Below are 12,407 nucleotides of genomic sequence, written 5' to 3'. Positions count from 1 at the left end.
TATGGAAGTAAATGAGTGTCAAAAGAACACTTTCATGTCACCCACAGTTCCTCCAAGCTACAACTAATGAAAATAGTACATACTAGGAAAAAGGTAGCACAAAAAGATAAGAATAGAAAATACATTACTCATGTGTCATAAACACCTGAAGTATTCTATTGATAAAGGAAATAAAGAAACGAAAAAGTATCCTCACAATTCCTAAATATTAGTAAGGCTGACTAAATCCATGAGTAAATGCCCGTGTTTTAGTAACAAAGTAAAATAAGAAAAGAATAGAGAAACAATAAGCGAAAGATTGTTCCAGAGAGGACAGAGAATTGTTGTGAAAATGAGAGATATGTATGTAAACATATGTATACTGTTAAGATATGAAATGTTGTTATGAGTGATATTACTTGAATAATGATTATGTATAAAATATCACGTGTTCGATCTGAGGGCGGGATATGTGCTGATTCCAGAATTTCTGTATAAATTCTAGAACCACTCAGCCTTCTACCGTCTTGAACACATGATATTCTAGATATGAGTGTGGAATGGTAAAATGCTACCTACTGCGTGTCACATGTTTGTGTGTGCAGGTTAAAATCAGTCATGGGACGAAAGTAGATTGTCCTCACCTCATCGAACACCTCATGTACTCATGACAAGTTTGTCGAGACAATGTGTATTTGTTGCTCCATGTTGCTGAAAATAAACATATAGTCATTCATCTTCTGTGAGTAGATCCACATGTAGGTTAAACTGTTTCTGGACATAGCAGTTAGTATTAACAGTTTGGAGAAAAACTCACATTATGATGGGGACACTAGACATTGTGCTCCAAATACCAAAACAGTATTTATGGGGATATTCTGATACATAATGGTACATGTTCTGTTACTTTAAATACAAGCTGAACCAGGTCTCAACTGAACAAATGAGAAATTGAGGTTCCAAAAATTCTGATTACACTTCACTCAGAAACTACCAGCAGAGCTCAATACACAAAAGTTTGTCTGCATGCCTTAACTCATATGCAACAGCATTCCTATTTGTGTAGTTATTCGGACTGTTTACCTGTTCTTCAATCAGTTACAAATATTAACTGAGCCTGCTTTATTTTGCCCACCCTGTAGTTTTTGGCTGACTATTTACCCAATGTGTCAGTAGCAATAAAATATTAGTGGTGGTGTTTGGAGGGGGAGGAAGAAGAGTAGGAATCAGTCAGTCAGCCTGTAAAACCTCAGTATTTGAACAGCGTATATACCAATAATTAATAAAATACTGTTTATTATTTAAAGGAATCTGCAGTTTGATCTCAGGACAAAAATCTTTACCAATAGAAATGAGTATGTGCAACAGTTAGGACAAATACTTCATCTGTAAAGAAAACAACATAACTAAGTAATGTTTTAAAATTAACACTGGCTCGAACAAAATTTAATATGGAAAGACTTAGGCCATGAGCAGAAAGATGCATTTGAGTATGTAAAATTTTTGAACTAATTATATTAATTTTGTTTGGAAATCAAGAGATGGGTATTTACAAATGGTATTGAGACTTTACAATATTTGACCTCATGTGATGAAAAACAGAGTTCTAATAGTTTTAATCAAAATCCATTACAGTAATGGCAAAGAAAAATAAAATGGATTTAGTTCTGGAATTTCAACATGAATTAGGTAAGTGCTGTTATAACCTCTATAAAAAGTGCCACACACAATCTCTCTACTAGGGTTTTCCTCAGCTCTCCTAACATGTGCACTCCCCTGCTTTCTCTTGAAAAGGTATAAGGAAATCTGATAACAATGTAGTGCATGGATAGAAATGGAAAAAATGGTAATTTTTAACTGTTTAATATAAACTGGCACACAAAGACTGTAACAGTTTATTTAATGAATTCTGTTTAACACACACACACACTACATGATCAGTAGTTTCTTTCATCCATCTGACGACATTGGTCCACACAGTCTATAATCCATTTTTCATTAACTATATGAATTTTTTTCCTTCTTTCTCTATTTAATAATTTGATCTCTTCAAGCCTTGTGTGACACCTGAAACAAGTTACCAAGTGAGTGATTGATCAATGTGCTAGTTGACTTATAGATAAACAGGACAGGTAAAAATGCAGTTATCATAAAGGAGCCACCAAATAAGGGAAACAGTGTGACGATAGTGAAAACTCACTAAGAAAAAAACACTTTAAGTTTAAAATTTCAGATCTATCTGAGGGCATGATTCAAATGAATACAAAAAACTAACAAAAAAACAATAATAATGGCAACAGTAACCTATAAGTTGATAAGTATATTCTGAACAGTGTGTTTCATGTGTGCTAGAAGTCAGTATCACGCAAATGCACAAAAGAACAGTGTAGGAACACTGTAAAGGTAGCACCAATGACAAACAGCATTCTGTTATTTGAGTTCTGCACAGTGAAGGTATAAAACATATTAAAAATCATTGCAAAAGAGGTATAGAGAGAGAGATCCAGGATGGTCAGGCATATAGCGAGATAGAAGCTTGGAAATGTTGTGATGTTCATGGCTGATGCTTCTTATCTGGATCATGCATATCATATTGTGACTAGGAGAAAACACTGCAGCTGTTGAAGCTGTCAGAATGAAATCTGCTGAGGGACACTGAATGACACTGCAGCAACAGTGAACATTAGCCACAGTTTAGCACACAACTCTGGCTTCATAAATTGTGTGCAAAATTGGTAATCTCTCATGGTGAGAGGTGGGAACATAATACACCCTGGAACATCGTCAAACACGATCATTTTGCTAGTCCACATGTTAAGGTGTGGGGAGGTATAATGTTGTATGGGTGTACTGACATCCAAGTCTTTGAACACAGAAAACTTACCAGTTAACATTATTGTGACATTGTGCTCCTTCCCCATGTGCATCTTTTCAGTAGTGCTTCCAAGTCTGATTTAATTTTTGTGGATGACTGCATCACACTGTGCAAGTGGAGGAGCTCTTGGAACGAGAGTATATTTGGTGAATGGACTGGCTTGCTCATTATCCTGACTTAAATCCCATCTTGCATGTGTGGTACACATTGGAATGTATTGTAGAACATTCACACATACCAAGAACCATCCAGCAGCTTTCACAACTGCACTGCAGAAGGATAGGGGGCACCCTTCCACAAGAACTCCTTACCATCCTCGTAGTCAGCATGGGAGCACAGTGCGGAGCATGGAGTGACATCTGTGATGATCACACCCCCTTTTTAAAAACTATGTCCTGCCTTTTGTAATGTCCAGTGGACCTTCATAAATCATGGTGACTTCAGTGTAATTGTCATCTTTCAGTAAACATATCATTTCTGTTTGTCTCATTGTGTATTTCCTTCAGTTACCTTCTCTACTACAGTGCAGCAGTTCTTTCTATGTATGGTCCAAGTTTCATTGAGCTATGTTACTTATCAGTGACACAATATGCAAACATTATTTATGTTCTTCAGTTTTGTGCACCAGTATACATCTTTATGGACCTCATTTAACAATTAGTAACATTAAAGTTAAGGCTAATGGTCATATCACATCTTACCGCAGCCTATGAAATGAAACAAAAAAACTGTTAAAATAGGTAAATGGAGGAAGAGGGTGTGGGGACCTGTTGCCACCCCCTGACCTGGAATTTGGATTACACAGTTTTCATTCATAACAGAATTCTTATATACTTCTAGAAGTGATTTCCCATGATTCCAATAATCTTTTGTTTAGCCAATACTATAGATTTAGCAACTGCAGTATAACTTACAGAATGAAGTTTGAATCTGCTATGGCGTGTGCACAAATCTGAAACTTACTGGCAAATTAAAACTGTGCACTGGACTGGGGTCTTTACTTTTCACTGGAAAAGCTATGTACGGACCAAGCTACCCAGGCAGTACCCATGATCTGCCCTCATAGGTTTGCTTCCACCAGTACCTCATTTCCTACCTTCAAAAATTTGCAGAAGTTGGATAGTTCGGTCAGCTGAGCACTTATTTGGAAGGAGCTGTATAAATGGTTTGGCTGCCACAATGTTCACAGAAAATTATGCCATTTATTTTGGCACAGCTGCATTTTCATACTGACCTAAACTCATATCAGATGAAAGCCTCTGACCAACATCAAAGATGTGTCATATCCATAATCATTTTAATAATACAAAAAGGTGTATTTTGGAGATAACCATGAAATCAAGCTTACCTTTAAATTATTAAAATAATCTACCTATAACAAAAATAGAATGTATATATAAGAATATACAGCCTACAGTTGCAGGTTAACTTTATCATTTACCTAGGTTTCAACACTAGTAATAACGTCTTCTTCAGATACAATGGGCTTAAAGTGAATTTGCCACAGCTTGTTTAATAGAAGTGACAAAACTTTATGGTTATGCATCAAGTTTTATAAAGTTGACTTAGGACATAGCTTTTCTTAGGCAAACATTTAAATAATATTTTCTGTTCTGAAGAAGATGTTATTACTAACGTTGAAACCTAGGTAAACGATAAAGTTAACCTGCAACTGTAGGCTGTATATTCTTATATAAACAATATCAGTTGCTGTTGCTGCATAAAAATGTTAAAAATTATAAAAAAAAATTGAATGGATAACCATCAATTGTCTGGGATACAATAAAGTTTCTGGGACAACCACTAAAATTGGTGCTTGTGGCATGAAATGTCTTGAAACTGACACACTCATTTATTTAAAAATATGGTAATTTTAGATTTTTGCATCCACCTCCAATCCTGAATACATTATTTGTGCAGACACCCATTTATACAAACTATTTTGTCACATTGGGGCAGATTCAATCCTTATTAATTAAGGAAAAGCATGTTATTTGGGGCTCAGTTTTCTGCCACTGTTAAATCTTCGATAAGAGTAGAAGCTATTAATTGACACCAGTCCTAATCAACTATAAAACCAACAGACAAACCATTCATGTTTATAAGGCACATATGGTTTTTACTTTGAACACTGTGAGATTGTTGTAGACCGCATATTCCAGAAAAATAATTCTTGACTGAACCTAGAAGTCAGTAGGTGAGATATTCTTGTGTTTCAAGAGACTGATAACTGAGTTCACAGATGTCCAAACTCCTTTCAAAAATGGTAGGAAATTTACTCTTCTTTGTACAAACATAGCCAATCAACCCTTTAAAAATCTGCTCCTGGTTTTTAAGGTTGATACTATATGTTCTTCTCAGGAAAGTCATGTCATGATAATGGATATCTTGAGTTTAACACAAATCAGTTCCTAGTTCAACAAAATTACAATCACTTTTTCTTCAGTACCCATTTCACTGCATATGCAGTGTGACATGATGGCGACTGAGCAGCCATTCTTGCACTTTGGTGTGCACATCTTGAATATTCAGATGAGTCTAATACAAAACATGACTGACAGATTATCCTTCTGATCATTTGTCTTTCTTTGTCATAGCCATCACTATGGCCTCCATTTTAATGACAAGTCATATTTTTTCCTGAAATTAAGGCTGAATTTTACAATTTATGCACAATCCAGGTACTGTAGTGTAGAAGAATGTAGTTTTATTGTGCTTGTAAAGGCATAATTACACCTTTTTTTAGCAATAGGTCATATTTTGGCCAACTTTTTGCATATGGGTCGTGTTTCAGCAGAAATGCATATATTTGTCATTTTTTAAGGAAACAAAAATAAAAACACAAAAATGTTTCAGGTGATAGTGTCACAAATAAAGACAACAATTAATACAAATCTTTGTTTATCCAGACTATGGTAGACAAGTAGCATAGCACCCTAGTTGGTTTGCTGACGTGAGACATTGTTGCACGGGGTCAACAAAATGCTCTTGAAGCCAACAAAGGCAGCTTCTGACTTAATAAACATCACACAAGTGGGCACACTATTCAGTTTGAATATAAACTCAGTCTGGTTCAATATGATGAAATTAAAGTGCTCCAAAGCATGAAGTTGAAAGGTTTTGTTCATTGTTTTGGTGAGCAGTTCTTCACCACTGACAGGATATTATTATTTTGAAACTATGCGACAAAAATTAGTTCAGAAAAGCACTCTACTGTGTAACAACACTGCAGCCCCGCAAAATACAGAAGCTGTGAGGAGAGAAAAACTGAAAATGACAGCAGACAAACACTATTATTTGAGCAGACAGGTCAATCTTCAATTGTGCAATAATTCTGCAAGGACTTGTGTGAGATGATGATGGCTTGCAGCATTCCTCTGGAGAAGCTGAAAAATCCACAATTCAGACAGCTATTGGAGAAACACAACACATCCAGTTCCAGTTGAATCTACTTTGAAAAAGAATTACCTACTGGTGTACTACAAGGAGACACTCAACAAAATATGAATTAGAGTTGCTGACGAAATGTTTTGAGTGCCCACAGATGAAACTATTAATGTGGCGGTCGTTTATGTTGAAAATGTTGTTATTGGTGTTCTAAAAGTTGACAGGCTTGGAGAAACATTCATCCTGATGTGTGAAACTCCTGAGAGAACAAACCACTCAATAACTGCCATTTTGTTTGACAACTCTACGAAGCAACTGTGGGCAGGTGGTGTGAACAGAGGTAACATTTTGCTGCTAGTGACAGGTGGTGCTTCATACCTGGATAAAGCAGCTAAGGGGCTTCAGATTCTTGACCCCAGTATGGTGTATGCCTTGCACACTTTATGCAGAGTTGCAAAAGAGGTGTGATCAAATTACCTTGATGTGGACAAATTGATTTTCTTGACAAACACCTTAACTTCTCCTTCTCCCTCAGCCTCTTCTTACATGATACTTTATTGACTTTATGCAGCTATATATTACTGCACCAACTACACCAAAATAAAGAAAATCTTTTGTAAACTTGATAGCAATGCATCAAGTGCTATCAAATCTGTGAAAGATGTCTTTATGGACACGTTGTCTGGGAACTTAGCATACATCAAAACCAACTTTTCAATGGGATCAAAGGCCATCTATCACAGAGGTAGCACTTCCATCCTGACTTTCTGCAGTTTGCAATTCTTTGCATTTGTCTAAGATTTTTGTGGCTCAGGCAGTGTGGAGTCACAACCACAGAAGTGGTAGTGGCAGCACTGGACAGAGAACAAGACTTGATCTTTGGAGAGGCAGGAAGTTCCAAAATGTCAGCAACCACAGCCTTTTTTGGAAGTTCTGGGAGAAGGGGTAGGCTTTAAAGAAACTGCAGCAGCACAAGTATCCAATGACAAACGCAGGTGCTAGTGCTGACACTAGCAACCTCCATTTGTGTAGTGGCATCAACTTTATGGGAACAGAAGCAAAAGAAGCAGCGAACATGGGTGACTAAATGGCCTTGTATGTCTTTTTTGACTTCACCATATGGAATGCACTTTATTGTTTTTATATCCTGAATCTTCTGTTCTTCAAGGAAAATACTACAGTCCCTACTCCAGACAGAGCAGCTGAAACACTTCAGAGAAGAGGAACAACCAGCTCCATCATGGGTGGCTGTACCACATTTGCCACAAGTGACCTCTCCCTTACCACCAAGAATAGTGTGCCCAAAGTGCTGGCATTTAAAACAGTGTACTGGGTTTGGGAAACAAGATCATTTGCTTAGATGAAGGAAACCTGTCTTGACATGCTCTGGAAGTCTGGTGCTGTAAAATGTAAGAATAAAAGAGTTTGACGACAGTACTGCCATCCACCCTTTTCACAAAGTTTCACACATCCACAAAGCCTTCCTGGGACCACTCAGCTTTCAGTAATTCTCAGGGAATGTAAACTAGATCCCTACAAGTCACAACACATTTACTGTAGTTTAAGCTTTTGTGCAGTTTGGTTTCAATTGAATACTCCACAAGACTTTGAGCTTTCGTGAGGTTCTTCACTTGTTGGAAACTAGACTTTTGGACCAAAAGGATCCATTTCGTAAGTGCTTATAAAAGTTCTTGCTATGCCCTCTAAACCTTTCTGTCCACGCAACAGTGAACCTTTATCAAAGCTACCTTCTTTCCTTTAACTATGGCGAACATATTGTGACAACCAGCATGTTATCTGTTATAACTTACAGGACGGGCTACCTGAGCCCTTTTGCTTGATTGGATGTTGATAACTTCCAGCAGCCCACCCTTTCTGCTGGGAGGAGGAAAGAAAACTATCAAACAATCCATTTGGGTCCCATGAGCAGGAAGGGAAATACAAGTCAGTCTAGACAGAGCACTGCATGCCTAGACAAGCCTTATACAACTGAGGACCGGCAGGTACCCCAGAGGTTGTCCACTACTGACTGTTACACCTAAACAGCCATGCTTCTCATCAGCATGCAGCACACCTTGAGACAGAGAGGTTTTTACCATCCACACAATCCAAGAAGTCACCATTCCCTGTGATGCATAAAGTTCCACTGCTGTGTCGTGCAGTGGTTGCTGAAGCATGCCATTTGCTTATGGTGACAGGGGACGCTTACCAGTCCCCAGCACAGGAACCCCAGTGTCGCCAAGCCAGTATTCAGCAAAATAATGCTGAGTCCCTGAGGGGAATATTATTTTACATGGTAAACATACACAACTATCACAATTACTCATTCGACCTGCTGAACAGGCTGTCCTAATAGCCATTGAGGTAAGAGAGTGCAACAAACAGCAGACTGTGCCACACAGTGAAACAAGTGATGCCTGTATTCTGGGCTCCAAGGTCATACTTTGATCTTTTCACTGGCAGAACAGGATAAGAAGACCAGCCTTGCTGATGGAGTTTCAACAAAACTCACAACTTTTGGCGTTGTCAAGAAAGCTATCTGTAGTTCCCTGGTTCTGTGTTAAATGAAAGGATTAACCCAGATACTTCAAAGATTCTGTGACAAACTGGGCTACAACTTCCTAGAATTGCACCATAGGATTGAGAACTGTAAGAATCCCCCTAAATGGGTCAGTTGTGCACTATACATCAGAGGTAGTTTCACAGCTGATTGGATGTGGGACCAACAAACAGATTTTATCTTAGGTGAGTACATCCAAATAACAACAGTTCTATTGGAGAGAGCCTTAAAATCCTAGTGGTTAACTGTCAAAGCTTTCATAGGAAAGTGCCAGAGTTTGAAGCACTCTTAAACAGCAGTGGAGTACAAATTATACTTAATACAGAAAGCTAGTTAAAACTCAAAATTGAGGCAGTGAGAGTTTTGGGGAAAACTGAAGCATAAATGAAAAGAATAAGCTAATGAGAAAGGCAGGTGGTTTATTTGTTGCAGTAGGTAAGAAACTCCCATGTGGAGTTTGCTGGTCTCCCATTGGGCACCTCCCCAGGGGGCGGATAGGGGAATGCTCACCAGATATGGTGGGTACCGGGGAAATAAAATACCCGGGGTGGACCAAAACTAGCAACTACTGCCTGGTCTTCCGGGTTGGGGGTTGTGCAGTGGGCCAGCTGCTCACTCACATAAAAACATAAAAATGCTAAAAAACCTAATAATATACCTAGGAAAAATTGGAACTTTGGACGACGAACTGGGGATGAGAAGCGGAAAATTATGTTTGGATGCTGGAATGTGCAAGGTATTTCCACTAAAATAAATTTACTACCTGCAGAACTTGACATGTTCAACATGGATGTGGTCGTACTCTCTGAAACAAAGAAGAAAGGCCAAGGAGAAGAAGAACTGGATAATTATGTACATATCTGGAGTGGGGTATCAAAAGCAGTAAGAGCCAAAGCAGGAGTCTCCATTATGATAAAGAAATCATGGAAAGAAAGACTCACAAATTGGACATTCATCAATCAACGTATTATAACCGTTGAAATGACATTATTTGCTAGGGAAGTTGTGATTATTGGTGTATATGCACCCACAAACGACACAGAAGATAAGGAGAAGGATACATTTTGGGACACCCTCAGGGAGACTACTGAAAAAATCCCAAGAAGAAAGGAACTGATTATCATGGGAGATCAGAATGGACGGGTAGGAATTACAGAATCTTGTAGAATAGTAGGAAAACATGGAGAGGACGAATATAATGACAATGGGGAACGATTGATTGCAATTTGTGAACAATTTGATCTAAAAATTACCAACATATTTTTCAATCATAAGGACATTCATAAATATACTTGGCAAAAAGAACACCAAAGAACTTCATTCTATAATAGATTATATTATCATTAGGCAAACAAGTAGTTTCAAAGCAGTAGACGTCAGATCTTATAGAGGAGCCCAGTATGGATCAGACCACTATCTAGTTAAAATGAAGTCTTTCTGGCCATGGAAGAATGCAAGGAGTGGTACAAGTAACATAAATAAAATGAACCAGACTGAGAAAGATGAAAATTTGCCTTTTAATATTGACAGCCTACAAGGCGATAGTATCAGAACACTCTTTGCGGCCAGCATGGAAAGGAAACTGGTTGAATCATTTGAAGGAAGTACAGAGGAAATATATGACTATATAAAAGCTAATGTGAAAATCAAAGCAACAGAGGTGTTGCGTAAAAAAGATAGCAACCACGACCGTGCAGCAGAGTGGTGGTCAGAGGAACTAGAGGTCCTCGTTAGAGAAAAACGAAATGCGTTCCTTCAGTGGTTGAATGATAAATCAGAAGAAACAAGATCAATATACAAGGCAAAGAAGAATGAAGTGATGAAAAAAATAAGGATGGCAAAAAATGAAGCATAGGAAAGAACATGTGCCAAGGTGAATAGCAAATTAGGATTTGGGAGAGTAAAAGAAGCATGGTCAGTATTTAAAGGGCTTCGACAGGATACAAAAAGCAAAACTAATCTCCAACTGATAACACAAAAGGAATGGGAAGAGTATTTCCGAAAATTATTAAATGAGGACAGAGAAGAATATCTAGAAGAAGGAACAGGGGAAGATAAAGGACATGAAGATGATGAGATCCAGATTTTAGAAAGTGAAGTACTTCAGGCGTTGAGAACAGGAAAGAATGGTAAATCACCGGGACCAGGCAATATCAATATGGAGTGTCTGAAATATGGTGGTGACAAAATTGTGAAACTGATAACACAGCTCTTCAATAAAATGATACATGGAGAGTCAATGCCCAATGAGATGAAGCTAGGTTACATTAATGCAATATTTAAGAAAGGGGATCGCAAAATTTGTTCAAACTATCGAGGAATTTGTGTTACAAACACATTAATGAGAATTTTTGTGAAAGTAATTAAAAACAAACTGGAAAAAAATTGTAGAACCCAAGAAGAACAATGTGGATTCACAGCTGGGAGATCATGTGTAGACCATATTTTCACATTATGACAGATTTTGGAGAAACATAGGAAAAAATAAAAAAATATAGGATTAATTTTCATAGATCTAGAAAAAGCGTATGACACTGTTCCAAGAAAATTACTTTGGAGAGCACTACATATGGCAAACATAATCCCTTCCTTGATTAAACTAATACAACAGATGTATAAAGATAACATTTGCCAAGTGAAAGTTGGTAATAAACTTTCACAGAAATTTAGAACAAGCAAAGGCCTTTTACATGGCTGTCTCATGTCACTATCATTATTTAAAATCTATATAGATATTAGCCTTAGAACATGGTCTCGTAAATGTAATAGTATGGGATTAGAAATAAGAGATAGAGTTTACCTACACCATTTATTATTTGCTGATGATCAAGTAGTCGTAGCACAAGATGGGGAGGATGCTAACTATATGTGCAATCAACTAGCAGTAGCATACAAAACTTGGGTTTTGAAGATTAATTACCAAAACACAGAACACTTGACTAATGATTCAGATGAGCTATACATTGAAGGAAAGAAAATCAAAAAGATAAACACTTTCTGTTATTTGGGATCCATTTTAGAAATCGAGGGAAAATCAGAGTCAGAAATCAATGAAAGAATTAGTAGCGGACGGAGGGTCATTGGGATGCTTGGGTCATTCGGATGCTTAGCTCAGTCTTATGGAGTAGGAATGTAATGAGCAGAACTAAAAAATTAATATACAAATCCATATTAGAGAGTGCGGTTCTGTATGGAACGGAGACCTGGACAATTAACATAAAGCACATTAAAAAATTACAAGCTCTAGAGATGGACTTTTGGAGAAGATCAGCAAGAATCTCCAGGATAGAAAAGATAAGGAACACCGAAGTAATAAGGAGAATGGAAATAAAAGAAAGAATATATGACGTAATGGATAGGAAGAAATTACAGTGGTACGGGCATGTACGACGAATGGAGAAAACCAGAATACCAAAATTGATACTGGAGTGGGAACTGGAGGAGAGAAGAAGAAGAGGACGCCCTATGACCACCTGGATCCAAAATGTACAGCACACAATGAGGAGAATGGGCACAGAGGAAGAAGACACATAAGATCGAAACACCTGGAGAAATATTTTGAGAATGTAGTTTAAGAACGGTTATTGTTTGTATTGTAATTTTCAA

General features: G+C 37.6%; 1 protein-coding gene across 8 annotated transcripts in view; it reads right to left on the bottom strand.

The window, feature by feature from the left end:
- Positions 1-1,826: 1,826 nt before the first annotated feature.
- Positions 1,827-12,407, bottom strand: part of LOC126284945 (DNA ligase 4-like) — a 616,842-nt gene continuing 606,261 nt past the window's right edge. For all 8 annotated transcript variants that reach the window (XM_049984217.1, XM_049984218.1, XM_049984213.1 and 5 more), the window contains one exon: positions 1,827-2,046. In XM_049984217.1, coding sequence (XP_049840174.1) covers positions 1,917-2,046 — 130 coding nt within the window. In that variant the 3' untranslated portion in view covers positions 1,827-1,916. The remainder of the gene's footprint in view (positions 2,047-12,407) is intronic.

Source organism: Schistocerca gregaria, chromosome 8 (genome assembly GCF_023897955.1).
Source record: "Schistocerca gregaria isolate iqSchGreg1 chromosome 8, iqSchGreg1.2, whole genome shotgun sequence".
NCBI classification, from domain to species: Eukaryota; Metazoa; Arthropoda; class Insecta; order Orthoptera; family Acrididae; genus Schistocerca; species Schistocerca gregaria.
The sequence above is the reverse complement of the archived record's forward strand: the minus strand, read 5'-3'. Positions and strand labels throughout refer to the sequence as shown.